The sequence below is a fragment of the Littorina saxatilis genome, linkage group LG5 (assembly GCF_037325665.1).
Source record: "Littorina saxatilis isolate snail1 linkage group LG5, US_GU_Lsax_2.0, whole genome shotgun sequence".
Classification (NCBI taxonomy): Eukaryota; Metazoa; Mollusca; class Gastropoda; order Littorinimorpha; family Littorinidae; genus Littorina; species Littorina saxatilis.
In genome coordinates, this window is record NC_090249.1 from 31,842,642 (window position 1) to 31,864,504 (window position 21,863).

The 21,863-nt window shown below is 42.0% G+C and overlaps 1 protein-coding gene across 1 annotated transcript; it reads right to left on the reverse strand.

The window, feature by feature from the left end:
* Positions 1 to 165: 165 nt before the first annotated feature.
* Positions 166 to 21,858, reverse strand: LOC138966871 (A disintegrin and metalloproteinase with thrombospondin motifs adt-1-like). The gene is made up of 14 exons (XM_070339247.1): positions 20,944 to 21,858; positions 19,717 to 19,758; positions 11,976 to 12,159; positions 11,299 to 11,540; positions 10,698 to 10,880; positions 6,764 to 6,934; positions 6,341 to 6,517; positions 4,933 to 5,103; positions 4,546 to 4,716; positions 3,746 to 3,916; positions 3,055 to 3,228; positions 2,530 to 2,715; positions 1,975 to 2,133; positions 166 to 1,289 (listed from the first exon to the last, which is right to left on the reverse strand). The coding sequence occupies exons 1-14, from the start codon at positions 21,032 to 21,034 to the stop codon at positions 913 to 915; spliced, it is 2,499 nt and encodes an 832-aa protein (XP_070195348.1). The 5' UTR covers positions 21,035 to 21,858; the 3' UTR covers positions 166 to 912.
* Positions 21,859 to 21,863: the final 5 nt, after the last annotated feature.

Here is a 21,863-nt window from a genome sequence, read left to right on the forward strand (position 1 = left end):
TCTTGTGTTCCTCTCATGTCCCTATGGAGAAGTGCGTGTGTGTGTGACAAGGATCGAAAGTGGGAAATAAACATGCTAAACTGAACCAGCATCCAAGCAACAACAAAGAACGTACATTTTTCTTTTTAAGTACAAACGCACACACACACACACAGTATACAGTTATATGAACGTACATCACGTTTATTAAAGCCACCAATCTTCTGTAGAATGTTTTTGTCCAAAAACTGTACATTGCATAACATTCATGACCACACCGGCTAAAGGACAACGTAACGCTGTCAGACATAGGCCTATGTCTGTTTTAAAACTTCTACGTTAATTTTGTTGCATTTATGATAAAAGCAATATAAAATGAATACTTTGATTTCCATACTGCACACTTAAATGCATTACGAGTAACCCAAATCAGCTTTAGTCAATTTTTGAAAGTGCAGAGCTGCAATTTTCAATAGATTGCATTTTTTGTTGTTGAAAAAAAATCATTTGTTCTTGCAAAAAGTAGAAACTAGCATCTTTCCCAAGATCATAGCGTGACCAGGGCGGTGTGTTTGGAGCTGGGAGGGGAGCAGGATTTGTGAAGTTGAAACTCAGGTTAAGGCACCAACAACGACCTGCTGGTGGTAGATACCCTGTACTCGTACAGTTCCATAGTCCCCGATTAACTATCTTCGTCAACAGTCAGCCGTGGACTTATGTCCCTTGATCATAAGTATCAAATTAACAGAATGAAGCGTAGTCCTATTTCATAGTCAACAATATGGCTGTTCATCACGACTTGTATTTAGGTCACGGTTCAACACACTGCCATGGTTCTCTTTGCGAAGTTTAGTAACTTGCTACAGGTTCCTTAGATTAGGGACACTTTGTTTGAACTTACCAAAATGCCCTATCCATCTCATTTCTTTAATCTCAAATATATGGAATAAACATGGAGAGATCGTACAACATGAAACCATCCCGCTTCTGCACTTGTCTAATCGCCTCGTCCCGGCTGGCAGAATTCAGCTCACACGCATGCGCGGCGCCATCGGCCGCTTCTGGCCCGTACCAGAAGTTAAAGGATTTGCATCCGCCAAGCGACAAGCATTTCAGCACACAGGCAATTCGATCCGCGACCTTTAATGTTTGCATGACGTGGCCAGTCATGGCGTAATCCTGGAGGTTTTCAGCGTTGAAGATGTGCTCCTGTACGTATGTTGTGTCTTCGGCCCACTTTTCAAGCTTGGCGGCCTTTTCTGGGGTTAGCTGAGACTTGATTTGATGAACCAGTTCCAGTTTGCTGAGACCTAGAGAGGGAAGAAGCGAAACACTCTGTCCATTAGTACCGTGGTGGTGATTTATTATTTCCAGCCTTTAAATCAATTGAGATGACACTGGCGAGGGGACATTTGTATGTACACTGCATACGCTCAGTGAAACGCACACATCCTATGCCAGTATGGCCGGACGTTGCTTTTTGGACTGCAAACATTCAATCTCTTAATGAAAGGAGTTTACTTTGACACACAATAGGGATGCGATCGGCGGGATTTTGGGTCTTTCCGCCTTTGATGATCTCAGCCATTTCTGTTGTCTCAGTTGAGCAGAGCGCTGTATTAGCACAAACATGGGAGTGTAGACATTACGTCATTTCGTTATTAGTCAAACACGTAGGCTGCAGGTGAATATTGAGCACACACACACACACACACACAAACACACACACACACACACACACACACACACAAACACACACACCGTGACACCCTGTGACACACACACACACACACACACACACACACTGGCTGTGACACACACACACACACTGGCACTGACACACACACCGTGGCATACACACACTGACACACACACACACACACACACACACACACACACACAGACACACACTACATTCCCACCCCTCGTGTCCCAACCTAAATCACCCAAAAGCATTACCCACCGTGAACCACTGCCAGAATAAACTGTGACTACCTTTGCAGTTTCTGATGCAGATATGTTCGTTGGAGCTCTTCCCTTTGCACTGATCTGACGTCACACCTTGCAGTGCGCATGTTCTGACACGGGAACGAACTCCTTTCCCACAGGTGGCGCCGCAGACAGTCCACTGACCCCATTCCTGCCACAACGGCCCTGGTAAATGAAAATCCGTACGAAGACGGAATGTATAAGTGCCTCTTGAAAAAATCATTGCTGAACAGTATATACACCAAAAATAAAGACAAATTTATACTACAAGTAAGGTGTGTCAGCAAATTTCAAGGTCACAAGAAGAAGTACTTTCATTGGTCACATTTACGTTATCTGTGTCCAAGTCAATCAGAATAAGAACAGCGGCGAACGATGTTCAACCTCACGTATCCTTAATCATCGTCATGAAATGCGCTAAGAAATTTTGACATTTAACTGTAGCCCCTGAGATTCTTGAAGGTCAGTCAGTGTAACAGTGGCCACCCAAAGTTTTAACTAGAATACGAACGCACACAAAGTCAACCCTAGTTACCAAAAAAGAGAACACCTGCTTAGTACCTGGACATTTCTGTCTGCCGCACGGTTCATTCCGCGTGTTGAGGCCAGGGCACGACCCATCTCCACGTGCCTCAACCTTGCTGACACTGTCCACACATCGTCTCGACCTTGACCTTTGACCTCCGCCACAGGTGGCGCTGCAAGCGGTCCATGCACTCCACATCTCCCAACTGTATGATGTCGGTGCTGTCGGTGATGAAAAGTCAGTATCAGAAGAAAAAAATTGCTTTATCATTTCATAAAACAAGAAAACATATTTAAAGTACCATTCTACTGAACTAAAGCAACGAACGGATTGGATTTTTGCGACAGACTTGACGTCTGAGAACTTAATATAAACTCATATTAACTGAGACCAGAACAACTGCAGGCCAACGACCACTAACATCAAAAAAAAAGTTTCAGATACTCAAACTATGCAGAATAATATATTGCATTTTTGTCATGCTCCTTTCAAACTTTCTCTCAACCATTTGACAAAATTAAATTGAGAGGACCTTGGAGAAACTTGGACGTTAATCTTACCTGTACATTGCTGATCAGCACTGCAATCGTCTGTCTCTTTCCCCGTCCCTGCGCATTGAGTCTGACCTTGGCCTCTGCTCGCACCGTCTACACATTGCCTTGACCTTGACCTCTGACCTTTCCCACAAGTGGCGCTACATGCACTCCATTCACTCCATGTTTCCCATTCATAAGCTGCAAATTGGAATAAATAAAAAAAATAGATGTCAATGCCAAGGTCGTGTGATAATAAGGCTTTACAAAGTATAATTTGTATGTGAAAGGACTGATGTTGATTCCGAACGACTCTGGCATGCGCTTGTGTCCAAGCACTTTTGTGACTTTTTAATTAATTTTTTTACCCTTTTCTGGAGTAAGTCAGTTTTGGCCCTAACAACACTGATTTAATTCTTTTTATACGATTTGTATCCTGAGTAAATGAGATATTTTTCACAATTAATCGATGCTTTGACAAATTTTCATCAAAACATTTTCATTTAAACTGGCAAATAAAGGAAGCCTAAAAACCTAATTGAAACGAATATATAATACAATTTTTGTTTCATTACTTGCACTTGCGCGTTTCCGCTAAAATTTGCTTTTGAAAAATGAGAACGTCTAAATCAATTAACCTTAAAGGCTTCGTGATGAAGAAGATGCCAAATACGAAATTGAAATTACTACCACATAGTCAATTTTAGGTTAATGTTACCTGCACATCTGTCCGTGTTGCATGGCTCTATCTCGTTCTCGTCCCCCTTACACTGGGTACGACCTTGACCTCCGCTCACACTATCAACACATCGACGTGACCTTGACCTCTGACCTCCAACACAGGTGGCGCTACAGGTGGTCCACGCGCTCCACGTCTCCCAGGTGTACACTGCCGGACACAGAAAAGTAGTTAAACATTTAACATTGCTTACAAGATTTAGTTTGAACCTATCAGGCTATGCGGCGGGGCCGTTCCCCCATTGAGTAGGCTATGTACTCGTGCATGCACATCCTTCTGATAGCTCAACTTCTGGAATACTTTCTTGTTTAACTTAACGTATGTGTCATTCAGAAGAACGCAACAACATTTTCTGACACACAAAAATCGGATTTGTGATCTGTAGGCTTGTATGTTCAGTGTGTTGTCTTTCTTTCCTTCTTTGTTCCTTAGTTGGGTTCATTACAAAGTCTACCGTATGTGTCGATGATAAACTAGTAAGAATGTTGCATGAGTTACATCACTCTTGACAGTCGACAGTAACATATGTATTGGGACGAGGCATGCTCGGAAGGAATGTAGAGCTTTATCTTTCGGAGGCCCCATGCAGTTGTTTACTGTCCAAAGTCGCCACATACCAGCGTAAATAATGACAGTTTATAATGATTTAAAATTATTGGTGTTTAAACAACCTAAGGCGACAGCAACTGAACTTCCTAACTGAGAAAGAGAGTACAGTGAGTACATTTTTCAATATTCAGAATTTCTAAGAAAAATAAGTAAACGTTTTACTATATTACCTGAACATATGTCCGTGTTGCATCGCTCTCTCTGGTCCCCATCTCCCTGACACTGATTATGACCTTGACTGCCGCTGACACTGTCAACGCATTGCCGTGACCTTGACCTCTGACCTCCACCACAGCTGACACTACAGGAAGTCCATGCACCCCACGTCTCCCAGCTGTACACTGCCGGATCAAGAAATAAAACCGATACCGTTAACATTCACATTGAGTCTTCAACTCTCGTCGGTCAAGTCGCATTCTCAAGTCAAGGACAAGTCGCATTCTCAAGTCAAGGACAAGTCGCATTCTGCTGATTATTTTGTAATAAAAATGTGCAAAACTACTTTTATAGTCAGAAGGATTCAGGAAATCCCATTTCGTTACATTTTCTAACATTACCTGCACATCTCTCCATGTTGCATCGCGCAGTCTCATTCTCGTCCCCCTTACACTGGGTACGACCTTGATCTCCGCTCTCACTGTCAACACATCGACGTGACCTTGACCTCTGACCTTCACCACAGGTGGCGCTGCAGGCACTCCATGTTCCCCACGTCTCCCAGCTGTAGACTGCCGGACACAGAAAAGTAGTCAAACATTTAACATTGCTTACAAGATTTATGTGTGACCTATTTGACTATGCGGGGCCGTTCCCATCCTGACCTCAGGTCAAAATGAGTTCGGCTCATTCTACCCCTGACAGGATGCCTTGGTTTTCCTTGACTGGCGAGGAAATCGATTTTTTTTTTTATACATATTTAGATCTTTTCGTAATGTGTTATGGATATAAGCAGATTCGCGATCGTTGATAATGATTTTTCATGGTGTTGTGTAATTTTTAAATTACAAAGGAATTGATATGTAAGACAGTTTCAAGCGAGCTATTTTTCGCGGCTGTATTTACTGTGCAAACAACTCTAAATATGGCAAAAGTGTCACGTGATAATCAACCGTTTGGTTTCGGCGCTCGCTGGAGCAGACGATTTTTTCTGACAGGGATGCAACCATATATTACGGTCTCCTTCCGGCAGCAGTCCCAGCATTTCGACTTGTTTTGACCTTAGAACGATGTCTTTATCATAACTGTGAAGAACAGAACGGAGATCACTGTCGAAGTCGGCCAATCTGCAATCATTTTCGTCTCGCGAACAGTGCTCGCGAACAACATATGGGAGATAACTCTGTATTCTTGTTTTGATAGATTCGCGTAGGACTTTAGCGTCCGGTCAGAGAGATAACTGGCGATAGCCGTGGAGCGATGATGATCAGAATGGGGCCGTTCCCCCATCGAGTATGTACTCGTGCATGCACATCCTTCTCATAGCTCAACTTCTGGAATAATTTCTTGTTTAACTTAACGTATGTGTCATTCAAAAGAACGCAACTACATTTTCTGACCAAAAAATGGATCTGTGAACTAATCTGTGTAGGCCGCTTGCATGTTCAGTGTGTTGTCTTTCTTTTCTTCTGTGTTCCATAGTTGGGTTCATTACAAAGACTACCGTGTGTACCGATGATAAACGAGTAAGAATGTTGCATGAGTTACATCACCATAGACAGTCGAAACCATTCTTGGAAGGAATGTAGAACTTTATCATTCGGAGGCCCCAGCTATTTACTCAGTGTCCAAAGTCGACACATGTATACCAGTGTACATAATGACAGTTAATAACGCTTCAAAATTATTTGTGTTTAAAAATAAGCCAAGGCGACAGCAACTGACCCTTCTTACTGAGAAAGAGAGTACAATAGATTTTTTAATAGTTAGAATTTCTAACGGAACTAAGTGAACGTTTTACTATGTTACCTGAACATACGTCCGTGTTGCATCGCTCTCTCTGGTCCCCATCCCCCTGACACTGATTGCGATCTTGACCGCCGCTGACACCGTGACCGTCAACGCATTGCCGTGACCTTGACCTCTGACCTCCACCACAGCTGACACTACACGAAGTCCATGCACCCCACGTCTCCCAGCTATACACTGTCGGACCAAGAATTTATACTGACACAGTTAACATCAAAACAAAGAGAAAACACAACAGCAACCAGTTTGGGTAAATCCTTTATCAAATTTTCGTCAGACAGTCGCTGACTTCATCAGGATAGTAAGGATAAGTTAGGAATGATGGCACGTGATTTACAGAGTATTGTTATGATGAATATTACCATTACTTTTAAAGTCAGAAAGGGTCAGCGAATCCCATATAGTTACATTTTCTAACGTTACCTGCACATCTCTCCATGTTGCATCGCGCAGTCTCATTCTCGTCCCCCTTACACTGGGCACGACCTTGACCTCCGCTCTCGCTGTCAACACATCGACGTGACCTTGACCTCTGACCTTCACCACAGGTGGCGCTGCAGGCAGTCCATGTTCCCCACGTCTCCCAGGTATAAACTGCCGGGTAAAAAACAACAACCACGAAACCAGTATTATATAGATCATTTAAATTCATGTTGGAGAAATAAGAGTTAGGTGTCCCTGATGCACCATATATTTTTGAATATCGGTTCCGTGTTATTGTTTACGATCTCGTCCAAGTAATTGTTTCATGATATTTTTTTTACACGACTTGTCCTGTGTTCTGGGTGCTTCCATCGCTTTATTTATTCGACCATGAACAAACTGACATACAGACATACAGACAGACATACATACAGACAGACAGGAAGACAGACATGCAGACAGACAGACAGAGAGACAGGCAACAACAAAAGTGTATAAAACTGTGCGACTGCGTTTGCCGGCGACATTTGACGTTGTGATTGAAAACCATCGCCCCAGTTCAGCAGTCTTGCACCACGAAGATAAGTGACATGCGCCCAATGATAATTTCCAGCATCTACAACCACAATCTTCTGATTTACACGTGTAACGATCAATCACCATGGCAATAATTAAAACTGAACAACTCATTGTTCCGTGGAGAGCAAAAACCAGGGCACCACGTTCCTCATGATTGGACAGCAGTGAAAAGTACACGAAAAGCGTTTCAGCGTTCGGTCACAACTGGCCTAGTTATTCAATGGAGTGTGCACACTTGAACTTATCTCTCTGTTTGAATTCGCAGGGATATCGAGCCGGCTATATGATACCCCCAATGGTGTTTGATCTTGCTTTAAATTTAAACGTAACCGTCCTCTTGTCAGTTCATTGCATCGCATGATTTATTCTGTGTTTTGATCACCAGATTTGTGTTAGGATGGATATCTGCATGGACGACTTTCAATGTTGCTGGTCGAACTACATAGAGAATTTATGAATAGTATCAGAGATAATAATTATGACAGTGAAATTTCCCACGATCTCTTATGCTTTGCTAAGCCTTCGTAGGTCTGTCTTGTTTGCAAAAACAAAACACAATCAAAAACACACACAAAAACAACAACAAAAACATTTTAAAAAAGCGATGGAATGAATACGGTCAACAGCCCCCCCCCCCCTCCCTCCCTCCCCCCCCCAAAAAAAAATCCCCGTTATTTATTTCGGTTTACTCGGAAAATTTTAACACCGTGATCAGTTCTTTGCACATCAGAATAGCAATCCACCGTCCTATGAAATCAATGAAAATGTACGCCTAAATTCAAAATCACCCACATTTACCTGCTTCTACTTTCTCTCTACGATAAAACATCCATTGTGATACCTCCTTTACAGAATAACAAAAACGTCTTTGAATGTGTAATAGAGTTTACGTCGATTACCTCCTCAAAATTGTAGGTACACATGTCAGCACAGGCTTACATCATGTCTACACAAAGGTGCTGGAATTAAATCACAATGCTAACCGGAAAGCGCAAAAGAACCAAACCTTGTGTAGCTTTTTTTTTTTGTGTGCACAAGAGCGAAATCCAATTTTGGCCACAACTGATACAAGTGCAATTATCGAATTATCTGGCGTTTGCGGGTCTTATTTGTGCATGCACTTACACGTGCACCAATATCTTTAATCTCACACTGTTTCCCATCGCCCCATTCACTCACCACCTCTTATATCTTAACTTGTCAGTGTTCATGAACTAAAAGTGCATTTTCTCCATCGCTCTCGTGCCTGTGTAAGTTGAGTATGACCATAATTCAAAGGTATGTCAGTACGTCTTCTGTGCTATGACACAACGAACGCTAAAACCGAATGCATTAGAGGATTAACTATCTAGAAATAGACTAGTATGTAATGCAATGTTTCGAAGACTTGTTGTTGTTGTTGTTGCTGATGCTGTTGCTGTTGTTGTTGTTGTTGTTGTTGTTGATGTTGTTGTTGTTGATGTTGTTGTTGCAGCTGTTGCCGGCTGTTGTTGTTGTTGTTGGTGGTGGTGGTGGTGGTGGTGGTGGTGATGGTGGGGGTGTTCTTTCTCTAACAGCAGTGTACGTATTATCTGAACTGTTAAAGTGCTTGCAAACAAGGTCATGCGTGTATTTCTAGATTTACACAGGGTTAATTTTAATTCTATGAATGGTAAATTGATTCTAAGTCTCTATTCAACAGCAGAAGGAAAGAGCAATGTCGCTATTTTTTCTGCTATTGTTCTTTGGTCGTTGAGCGTGGATTTTCAGGCAATGAAAATAGAACCGACCGGATCTGCAGCACTAATGGAGAGAGTAATTACTATGACTCAGATCCCTAGTTTAGGAGTAAGTTCAAAGATCTGTAGAACGACTGAAGAGAGAGAGAGAGAGAGAGAGAGAGAGAGAGAGAGAGAGAGAGAGAGAGAGAGTGGGGGGGGGGGGAGGGGGTTGTTTGTTTGTTTGTTTGCTTAACGCCCAGTCCACCACGAAGGGTGATAGTCAGGGCGGTGCTGCTTTGACATAACGTGCGCCACACACAAGACAAAGTCGCAGCACAGGCTTCATGTCTCACCCACCAGTCACATTATTCTGACACCGGACCAACCAGTCCTAGCACTAACCCCATAATGCCATACGCCAGGCGGAGCAGCCACTAGATTGCCAATTTTAAAGTCTTAGGTATGACCCGGCCGGGGTTCGAACCCACGACCTCCCGCTCACTGGGCGGACGCCTTACCACTAGGCCAGGGGGGGGGGGGGGGGGAGAGAGAGAGAGAGAGAGAGAGAAAGAGAGAGAGAGAGAGAGAGCCTGAGAGAGAGAGATAGAGAAGGTCAGAAAGAGAGTAAGAGATAGAGATAGAGATAGAGAGAGAGAGAGAGAGAGAGAGAAAGAGAGAGGACAGAAAGAGAGTAAAAGATAGAGACAGAAAGAGAGAGAGAGAGACTGAGAGAGAAAGAGAGAGACAGAGAGAGAGAGAGAGAGAGAGAGAGAGAGAGAGAGAGAAAGAGAGAGAGAGTCTTGTTCTGACGATGATATCAAGATGTTCTTTACATTAATTCGATTATAAAATATAATGCAAAAACAACGACAACAACAAACACACGCAAGGCCTCCATCATGCATGAATACCTCAACCCCCGTCCTTTCCGCAAAGCCGCAGTGATCAATCGGATTCTAAGCAGAAATGAGAGCAGAAAGTTCCTACTCAAAATCTTTTCCCCGTAAAATCGCTATATTTCTACGAAAAAAAATAAAAGAAACAAACAAAAAATCGCAAGAGTGCAATAAAGTCGCGTAACTTTTTTCCAAACACGCTTATGAGGTAGATTGCCCAATAAATTCCGACTTTGCTGAAAGTTAAAAAAAAATAAAAACACACCCAGCTCTGATCAAATTGAGTGTTATTTCGGATTACTCGGCTCACAGGAAGTCAGGGGCGCGCAGGATTTGATGGGTAAAATACGTGCGGCAGGAAAGAGAACATGGCTATTACATTTCTCCCGGTTTTAAACCTGTGCGAGGTTGTTCAACCCGACACGAGTGAGTGAATTTCTACTTTGAACTGTATTTATATCAACTATTACGTTTAGTTAAGATTTGACCAAAATATATTGCTGTGTGTGTGTGTGTGTGTGTGTGTGTGTGTGTGTGTGTGTGTGTGTGTGTGTGTGTGTGTGTGTGTGTGTGCACGTTATTTAGCAACCTTTGCTCTGCCACACAACTTAAAAATCTTACTGAAAAATAGTAATTTTTTAATTAAATAATACGTATGATGAAGACTGACGACGATAAAAAAAAGTTTCCAGTATGAAACTAATCTAAACCATACTCAGATTTTTTTATGATAAAAAAACCCAAAAAACAAAAACATACCTGGACAGGCCGAACTTGAACACTCCTCCTTCTCAGCGTCGTCTCCGCTGCACGACTTTTCTCCCTTCTTGTTGTCGCTATTGTAATTGCTGTTCAGACACGTGCGTTGTCTGCTCCTGATTCCTTTTCCACAGGTGGTGCTACAATCAGACCACGTGCCCCAGCCTGTCCACACGGCATTGGCTGCGCAACAATACCGACGCCATTTGTAAAAATCGGCCACATATTGAGATTTTTTAAGTCACCTGGTGAAAATTTGCATCTTGTTGTGTTTGCATTTTTGTGAAGAAAAATGTCATAGCTTTACTAATAAAGATACTTTGGGTATGGGATGGGACGATTGTGGGCCGAAGGCGCGGGGCTGGAGGGGGGGGGGGGGTGTGTGGCTGAATATTTGCAGTTTATTTGTTCCCGTGTAGACAACCATGCAAACTATACTATAGCGGATCCGTTATGACTTTCTGAGGACCGGGGGGGGGGGGGGGTTTGGGGTGGTGGATACGGGAGGTGATCGGGTCTATGCTGGTCACAGTGATTTAGACGAATTACGATCTACTAAGAGAAGAACAGTAAACAATCGTTTAACCTTATAACAACTCACCGGTGTCAACCATACACAGGAAACTGAGCGACGAAGCCGAGCAATCTTTCAGGTAGAAGCTGACGTCATTACCACGACGCGTCACCTGATCAAGGTCAACGGCAACGCAGCCACGACCTTGACCTTTGTCATCCGTGTTGATTTTGTTTGTCCAGGCACCGTTGGCGGTACTTCCGTCTGTCCATCTGTACATCCCGTCCTGGCTTCGGCTGATACCCACCCACATCAGATTGGTGGAGTCGCTATTAAAAAAGACAAAGTAAGAAAATAAAACAGGAAAAACTAAGGGTAAAATATGAGAAAGAACGAATGATTAAACGTTTTTGTTTTGTTTTGTTTTAGATTAACCTTCATTTCTGTTCAGACGAAAGCGTGGAGGGGATGGGAGGAGAAACAAGAGGGTCGAAGGGCGAGGTTGGGAATCTGGGGGGAGGGGAGGGGAGGGGAGGGGGGCAGGGGTGTGAAGAAACCAGAACAATTGTCACAGTCTCACTCTACCGCGTGTTTAAAAAAAATGTATGCATTATTGACGCGAAGAACGACCTTTTCCCCTGCGTCGCCCGAAATGGCTGAGTTTATACCTGGTCCAAAGACTTGACGCAGCACCGCTATTGCCTTGGTTGAATGTTACGATAAGCCCACGCTATGCTTAACACTTTAACAGGTTGTGGTCATACCTGGACCGAAGATCGCTGACTTTTTGCAGCACGTCTACAGCTTTGGGTTTGTTTTTGAAGATGACCTGAAGCCCGTGTTCTGACCGACACTTGGCCTCCGCCCCCTCCCACCCTGAGGGCGAGTTGTGGTAGTAGTAGCAAGTCTTGTCATCCTGCACGTGCGGGCCGTTCGGACACGCGGACACTGTCAGTAGGAAACAAAAATATGGTTACAGATGTTGGACACTCCAGTAATAACAAGAAATTCCTCCGAGATAGGAAAAACACCCCCGTCAAAGGGAAATAACCTTCTCAGTTGGTGGCAGTGACTGAGTGAGAATGGTTATTTCCCTTTGACCATGAAGATGTCCCTCTATAAGTCCTTGTATAATTTTAATCCACCAATAACTCCCTAACCGTGTGTTTGACTGGTCCCAATTTTTGTAAGGACCGTCTCAGGAATGTATAGAACCTGTTCACCAAGTTTGGTGACGATCGGTCCGTTCATTCTTGAGATCTATATGCGAACACAAACAAACAAACACATCGATGTCCCTCTATAAGTCCTTGTAGAATCTTAATCCACCAATAACCGTGTGTTTGACTGGTTCCAATATTTGTAAGGACCGTCTCAGGAATGTATAGAACCTGTTCACCAAGTTTGGTGACGATCGGTCCGTTCATTCTTGAGATCTATATGCGAACACAAACAAACAAACACATGGACCGAATCCTATACACACCCCTATACCGGGGGTGTAAAACTTGAAAAAAATGATTTCAATTTCAGAAAATGGGTCCTGGTAATCTGAGACTGAAATAATAAACAAAATAAAAAATACACACAACCTAACAACATCACGTTCTTGCGCTCTCGTTGAAAAAAAATTCAAGGGAACGAATACGCCCAGCACATGTTTTTTTTTCTCACATGGCCATCCCATATTTAAAGTAGATTACTTTCTTCCTAATGAGTGAAACATGCGTTCTTTCACACGTGAAGGCGATCCCGTCGACCATCGCAGATCTGTCAAGGTCTTTGCATAGAATGGCAGCATTTTATTTCTCTCTCTCTCTCTCTCTCTCTCTCTCTCTCTCTCTCTCTCTCTCTCTCTCTCTCTCTCTCTCTCTCTCTCTCTCTCTCTCTCTCTCTCTCTCTCTGTGCGTTCAAACGTGAAATCCATGAGTGCGAACATCGTGCGCATGTTATGTTTTTTTTCGAATGATTAACTTTTACTGCGATAATCAAATAATCAGGCACAACGAATAGCATAGTTCCTTCTGCATGAGCTCTGGTCTGATTCGTTTTTGGTGTCGTTGACTATTTATCCACCTTTTCTACCGTAAATGAGAGACCCCAAACACTTTTTCGATGATAGAAAAGGATCATTATCGTCATGCCTTTTACTTGGATGGCTTGTTTCGGTCAAACCCCAGTACACTTATAAGTGCACTTCGTGATTCATAATCACCATTATGGTACCCATTACCACGTGTTTCCATATAAAGCGAAACGATGGCGACGATTGCGGCAGCAGCAAAACAGATCCCAGCAGCCTAGAAACAAATAACGCCCGTTTCCAAATGAAAGTGCAAATTGCAACTTCATAGTCTTAATCTGAGCACACTCCCCAACCCATTGAGCTTTGAGGAGGAGACCTCAACTGACAGAACACACTAACAATGGCGTTGTTGTCGTCACAAGGGAGCCACTCACAGAGATATTTCTCTGTGGAGCCACACTATCGGGCCACACCCACAAACATACTGGTTCCGCCATCGTCGCCAGTCACCAGCAGAGAGAGAGAGAGAGAGAGAGAGAGAGAGAGAGAGAGAGAGAGAGAGAGAGAGAGAGAGAGAGAGAGAGAGAGAGAGAGAGAGAGAGACAGACAGACACAGACAGACACAGACAGACACAGACCAGACAGACACAGACAGACACAGACAGACAGACAGAGATAGTTACAGACAGACGGAGAGAGACAGACGGACAGATACAGACGGAGATAGAAATATAACAGAAAGAAGAACTCAAGAGAAGAGATACTATGACGGCTTACTAGTGCCAAAACCTGGGGTTACCCATTATCACGTGATAATTACTAATTAACGCTGTCAGTTACTGTTTTCACTCGTTAGTTACTCATTTTCACGGGATAATTAGTAATTTTCACGGGAAAATGACTAATTTTTAGTTTTGGCACTAGCAATCCGTCAGGAAGTGAGCCGAAACTAAAAATTAGTAATTAACAGGTGAAAGTAAGTAATTTTCCCGGGAAAATTAGTAATTAACACGTGAAAATGGTAATTATCAAGGGAAAATTAGTAATTTTCCCTTGATAATTACAATTATGAGGTTTTGGCACTAGTAAGCCCTTTGACGGCTTACTAGTGCCAAAACCTGGGGTTACCCATTATCACGTGATAATTACTAATTAACGCTGTCAGTTACTGTTTTCACCTGTTAGTTACTCATTTTCACGTGAAAATTACTAATTTTTAGTTTTGGCACTAGCAATCCGTCAGGAAGTGAGCCAAAACTAAAAATTAGTAATTAACAGGTGAAAGTTAGTAATTATTCCGGGAAAATTAGTAATTTTCCCGGGAAAATTAGTAATAAACACGTGAAAATGGTAATTATCAAGGGAAAATTACTAATTTTCCCTTGATAATTACAATTATGAGGTTTTGGCACTAGTAAGCCGTCATAGATATATCTTCATTTACGAGCTTTTGGGAACGATCATAATTTGAGCGAGCTTTTGTTTTAAGAATAGCCTTCGCCTGGAGAGAAAGACTTCAAATCACTCTATACACATATTTTCACATTCGAGAGAGAACGCGCGCGAGAGAGAGAGATAGAGAAAGAGAGAGAGAGAGAGAGAGAGAGAGAGAGAGAGAGAGAGAGAGAGAGAGAGAGAGCGAGAAAGAGAAAGAGAGGAATGAGAGAGAGAGAGAGAGGCAGACAGACTGTCGGACAGACAGACAGACAGACAGACAGACAGACAGAAAACGTGATAGTTAGACAGAGACAGACAGAGACAGATTCAGATTTAACTGAGTTAGATGAGGATGAAGGTTTTGGGCAGATCCTTATCTTCTCACGCGTTACTTACAGACATAGCCTACATGGTATTACACATGACAGATAGTGTACACATTTTAAACGCCCAAAGTACTAGTACATGTACAGTTTTTAACATTGAATTTGCACTTGGTTGAAACTTTTTTTTTAACGTGGCAGAGACAGGGAAAGAGTCGAGTAAAAACACGCTGTGAACAGCATTCTGAGTGAACAGCATTCTGATCATCTTTCAAACCACTGCCTGCAAAAAGCACAAACTAGGCGAGCATGTGTACAGCGATTCAGAGAAAACTACTGGACCGATCTTCATGAAACTTTACATACACATTTTCCCAGATGATACCCCCGGCCCCAGACGTTGTTTTTTTCTCGTGTTTTTTTTCTTGATAAATGTCTTTGATCTCGTCATATCCGGCATTTAGTAAAAGTTGAGGCGGCACTGTCACGATCTCATTTTAAAACCAAATTGATTGAAATTTTGGTCAACCTATCTTTGACAAAGTCCGGACTATGGGATTGCATTTCAGCTTGGAAGCTTAAAAATTAGTTAATTAGTTTGCTCATTTAAGTTGTCAATAAAATACAATTTTCACCAACAGATTTAAGATTATTGCTTTGTATTAATTTTCTCATGAATTCAAAAGTATATCGATATGTCATGTTTACTCTAAAAATGTGTTCAGATTTTTAGCTTTGCGGAGACGAGCGTGACCCGTCTCGGTCTTCAGGTATGGCTGTAATCTCGGCGAGGACTGTTCTTTAGTGTTGATCTTTGAGTTTGAAGCCGTTAGATTGACTAAATGTTTTTATATCGCTTCACGCGACTCCTTTCTTTGTTTCTTTGTTTCTTTTGTTTGTTTGTTTGTTTGTTTGTTTGTTTGTTTCTTCTTTCTTTTGATTCTCTTCTTTTCTTTTGAAGAAACGTTACAATGAATCTATAACCAACCAACCAACCTTTCGATCCTCCTTTCTGTAATTCCTTGTCTGTTTCTGTTCTTTTTATTCTTTTTTTTGTGTGTGTCTTTCATCAGGATACTAAAAGAACAGAATTGTTTCAAAGAATCCCCCTCACTCTGTATCCTGTTTTTGTAAAGATTTTGAATGAGTTTAAAATGTTTATATTTTTTATAATACCCCTGAAAAAAAAGTCCTACTCTCTCCATTTGTTCTAAACTTAAACTTTGACGCGGAACGAACGGCTTCAAAAAGCATTTTCACAACGATTTTCGAAGTAAAACACCATTGTCTTTCTTGTACTTTGCAGGGCCGGACCCAGGGGGGGGGGGGGGGGGGGGTTTCAGGGGTTCCGGAACCCCACCCCTGGAAAAAGCATGTACCTTGCTTCGACTTTTACTAGTTTTAGCACCAAAATAATGCTGCTCTGAACCCTCAAAACAAGTCGGCCAGAATGCACCAGATTGCACAGATTTTAACCGTTTTTCAAAAATGTTCCGGGGGAGCATGCCCCCGGACCCCCCTAGTTCGCGCGCCTGCTTTGCTGGCGCGCGCTTGTGGCTTCGCCACTTCGCTGATTTGCCCCCCCAAAAAAGGAGGAACCCCCCCTTACAACTCATTTGGTCCGGCCCTGCTTTGCACAATGTGAAAAAATCCACTGGCCTTATAAGCCTTGCTTTACAAACTTAAAAAAAAAATGTATGCAAGCCTTTGTAGTATAAACAAATGGCCGCGTCTCATCAGGTCTTTAAAAAAACCCACTAATTTTGGCGACTTTCGACAGATTCTACACATGCGGAACCTCCACACAAAATTAAAGTTTATCGCGAGTTTTGCGTGACAATAACAGCTTTAGTGATAACAACATGACAACAGCAGATCAGCACAACAACAACAGCAGCCGCAATCACACTAGCGGCCCACCATCGTCGTACCGACCAATACATTTCAGAACATATGCCGTCAAAAGGCAACAGACAGCAATTCCAACAGTTGAGATGTTCACTCTTTTATATCACCATATATTTAACGAACGTGAGGCGCGTCTTATGTGAGAAAAAAAAAGTTGTGCTTGAAGGGGTTGTGGATTATCAGGTAAGTCCATGGTTGATCAACTTGTTTCCCCAAACAGGCAAAAGAAGGCAGCTCATATCAGGTTGGACTTTCCCGCCCTAAAAATTTATCAGAAGGAGTACGCCACACATGGAATTCGCAAAGGCAAAAGGATAGCCTACTTTTTTCACCTCGGATGTCGTCAATCTATTATACGCGTCGATGCAAACCAATGGTTACTTCAGGCACATTATCATGACGGCCTAGAATTCTGCCATCAAAAGGCAAAAGACAGTATAAGTCCGAAAAAAAGTGTTGAGAAAATTGTGTTTTCTTCTAATTTCATGTACACATTTTATGGGAAAAAAATTCGGGCAATATCGATGAAAATATTGGGTTTGGTTTTCATAGAGGCGAAAAACATAGTTTTGAGACAATTGGGTTTTCTTCTGATTTCTTGTAAAATCACTGAACAAAAATAAGTTAGGGATATGTCAGTAGTTTATGGTTTTGATTTACACAAAGGCAAACGACAGTAGCCTAAGTCCGAAAAACATAGTTTTGAGAAAATTGAGTTTTCTTCTAATTTCATGGAAAATCTCGGGGGGGGGGGGGGGGATAAGTTAGGGCAATATCAGTAGATTAGGATTTTGGATTACACGGAGTGACAGGAAACAAGTCCATAATACAGATAAACATGGCAGAAGGCAGTAAGTGAGCGAGTGACTAAAACAAAGGCTGAAAAGTGTAAGTTTGGTTTATCCAATGCAAAGGACAGTAAGACCTCTGGTTTATTGAATCTGCTGCTGCTTTTTGGCTCTGTCTTAAGAAAATATTGTTTCTTAATTCCAACGGCAGAGACCTTAATTATGCAAATATTATCAACCAGCATGGTCCATTTTGTCATTTTCAAATAAACCATGATGTATTCAAATATATCACACTATTTGAGGTACAGGTATTGCTCTAATCTTATTTTCCACTGAGATTTTACATGAAATCATAAAAAACGTAATTTCCTCAAAGTTGTGTTTTTGAAAGCTATGTTTTTGGACCTAACTGTGTTTTGCCTTTTGACGCTGGCAAGTTAATCATGTGAACAGTGCTGAAGCCTTAATTCGACCACCATGATTTCTGTTGTCAAGGAATGATGTCGAGAATGTCAATGACGTCCATTAAGGATTTGCAGCATGTTACAATTATTTGCTCACCGAGTTAAACAAATATTGGCGGATGTTGCACTTATTTGCTCACCGAGTTAAACAAATATTGGCTGATAATTGATAACTATTCCAGAACAACAGAGACAAAGAAATGAAAGCATATGTCATCGGAAGCATGGACCCGCGAGATATCAGTAACGTCCCTTGAGGTTTTTCAGCACACTGACGTTATTTGCTCATCCAGTAAATTTCGGCTGATAATTTATGACTAGAATAATAAAGACAGAAATGAAAAGCATGTGTGATACCGGGGTTCACGTTTTCACCAATTCCATTAACAGGTCTGGTACTTTAAACAATCGCTTGAAAGTTCGTTTACCTAATTGACTGCCCACTGTGTCTTATTGATCAAGGCAGGAGTGACGTATTGATTCATTGTGCCATTTCAATGGCTTGCAATGTTGTGTAAGCACAAGTAGGAAACAGAACTTTTTCTTTATTTGGACACAAACTTGTGAATCATCATGTGGAAAGATTTGTCGATTTGCTGACACATCGATTGTGCTTGGTGCGGCGTCAGAGGATTCTGTGTGTGTGTGTGTGTGTGTGTGTGTGTGTGTGTGTGTGTGTGTGTGTGCACGTTAAAGATCCCACGATTGACAAAAGGGTCTTTCCTGGCAACATTGTAAAGGCATAGATAAAAAATGTCCACCAAAATACCCGTGTGACTTGGAATAATAGGCCGTGAACAGTAGAATATGCGCCGAAATGGCTGCGATCTGCTGGCCGATGTGAATGCGTGATGTAGTGTGTAAACAAATTCCATCTCACACGGCATAAATAAATCCCTGCGCCTTGAATATGTGCGCGATATAAATTGCATTAAAAAAAAATTTTAACAAAATCCATGCGCTTAGAACTATACCCACGGAATACGCGCGATATAAGCCTCATATATTGATTGATTGAGTGTGTCTGTGTGTGTGTGTGTGTGTGTGTGTGTGTGTGTGTGTGTGTGTGTGTGTGTGTGCTAGTGTGTGTGTGTGGGTGTGGGTGTGTGTGTGTGTGTGTGTGTGTGTGTGTGTGTGTGTGTGTGTGTGTGTGTGTGTGTGTGTGCTAGTGTGTGTGTGTGTGTGTGTGTGGGTGTGTGTGTGGGTTTGAACGTGTACTCATGTTCCGTGAAAGCTTGTGTCCGTGCACGCAAAACACACTATAGTAGCTGAACTCGGCCAGTCCACCATTATCCTCCACTTTTATCGGCGATTCTCATTTCAAAGTAACAAAGGAACAAAACAAAAACAACCAATGCACATCCAACAACAACAAAAAACCGACAGACAGACTGACAAACAGGCAGGCAAACATACAGACAGGCAGGCAGGCATGTAGGCAGACAAACAGGCAGGCAAAAATACAAACGGGCAGGCAGGCAGGAAAGCAGACACATAGGCTGGCAGGCAGACAGAGGACACAGAAGATAATTAGAGAGTAAAGCTTAAACACTCACCGCTTTGCGCAACATCCTTTGACTCCTTGTCGTTTTTGCTAGCTGTGGACATAATAATCGGTGAATCAGTCGCGTCTCCCCCCCAAAAATAAAAAAAATAAAAGAAAAAAGAGTTAAGACAAAAATAAAAATCGTCGTGTTTTGGGGTAAAATAGGGGTTTAGGAATGATGGGACAACACAGAGAGCTGGCCAAGAAACGTCAAAAGAAAGATGCCAAAAGTAAGCATCACATACCAGCCTTACGACCACCAAAAGTAAGCATCACATACCAGCCTTACGACCACCAAAAGTAAGCATCACATACCAGCCTTACGACCACCAAAAGTAAGCATCACATACCAGCCTTACGACCACCAAAAGTAAGCATCACATACCAGCCTTACGACCACCAAAAGTAAGCATCACATACCAGCCTTACGACCACCAAAAGTAAGCATCATATACCAGCCTTACGACCACCAAAAGTAAGCATCACATACCAGCCTTACGACCACCAAAAGTAAGCATCACATACCAGCCTTACGACCACCAAAAGTAAGCATCACATACCAGCCTTACGACCACCAAAAGTAAGCATCATATACCAGTCTTACGACCACCAAAAGTAAGCATCACACACCAGCCTTACGACCACCAAAAGTAAGCATCACATACCAGCCTTACGACCACCAAAAGTAAGCATCATATACCAGCCTTACGACCACCAAAAGTAAGCATCACACACCAGCCTTACGACCACCAAAAGTAAGCATCACATACCAGCCTTACGACCACCAAAAGTAAGCATCATATACCAGCCTTACGACCACCAAACGTAAGCATCACATACCAGCCTTACGACCACCTCTCAGTGACGACCACCCGAATTATCCACGACGATTTATTCCTTCAAAATAATTCCCCTTTCCATAGCAACCATCTCTAATCAACAACCACTTTTGGTCGATCCCTTTGATTGTGGTTAGAGACAGGTTTGACTGTAACATAAAATTAGAAAACTTCAGACTTTAAAACTTTTAAGCTAACAAAATCAAGCACAAAACACGTTGTTCCCAAAGAAAAAACCGCCAGAAACGTAGAAACAAGGAAGGAAAGAAGAGATGAAATAGGAAAGAATAAAAAATAAACAATCTAGAAAAGAAAGAAAAAAAAACAAGAAAAAAAACATGGTAATACAAAAAATGTGCATCAAATGCAAACCGAAATATTATAAGTCAGAAACATACCACGTGCAGGGAAACATCCAAACAACACGATAAAGATGACGACGATGATGAGGTGTAAATCTCGTCCGTACTCTTTTCCAAACACGCTCATCGTTGCTTTGAAGTTCCGAGTTTCACTTTTGTCAAAGCTGTGTTGTTGCTGGTTTTGTTGTTGTTTTGCTTTGTTTTTTCTTGATTCGATAAGACTAAGGCTTTATTAAATGTCGTTATTTTTAATTCGGCAAAATTGATTAAGCTTGCATTAATTCTTGTGACACATTTGAACGCCTTCTCGGTTGGAGCTGCGTCGCTTTGCTATTTTTTTGTCAAAGTTTGTGTTTATTTGCAAATATCTTTTTATAACATTTCCCGTTAGAGCCCTGCAGTGATTTTTTTTACAAACACAAATCGGTAACAGGCGTAGTGCACAGTGAAATATGCCCAGAGAAAATAACAGCCTGTTTCCGTTTATTTTCTATCAAATATAATATGGGTGCTTACATACAAAAGAAATGGCATCGTGACGTCGAGGTAAAAACAAGACTTATTCACACAGATTTTCTATGACAATAATTATTTGCGCGCCTGGCTGTCAAGGCTATCCAATCGAGTCCGTCAGGGAAGTCCAAAGTAAATTCCTTTATTTTTCGTTTTACTATAGACGTTTGTCCTTTCGTCCTTTATTCCTTGTTTCCAAAGAATATCTTTGGCCGAAACGCGTTCAGCGTTAATTCATCATAGACAGTTTTGCCTCGATTTTCCTCCCACAAAAACTGTTCCGCAATTGTCCATTTGACGTAGTAGGCGATGTATCTCGAAAAACAATTCGTGTATAAATATTGCAGACACATCAAAAACATTACTTATTTTATCAATTCCAAAACCTCTGTCTCTTTCAGACACCAACAAGCAATAACGTGCAAGTGACGCGTGTGGCCAAG

What these genes read in the sequence shown, in the direction of transcription:
- LOC138966871 (XM_070339247.1), bottom strand. Translation starts at nt 21,034, where the DNA reads ATGAGCGTGTTTGGAAAAGAGTACGGACGAGATTTACACCTCATCATC. An exon ending in CAACACGGACATATGTTCAG is followed by an intron (nt 3,917 to 4,545) that starts GTAATATAGTAA and finishes TGTGTCCGGCAG; the next exon opens with TGTACACCTGGGAGACGTGG. An exon ending in TGCTGATCAGCAATGTACAG is followed by an intron (nt 2,716 to 3,054) that starts GTAAGATTAACG and finishes CATCACCGACAG; the next exon opens with CACCGACATCATACAGTTGG.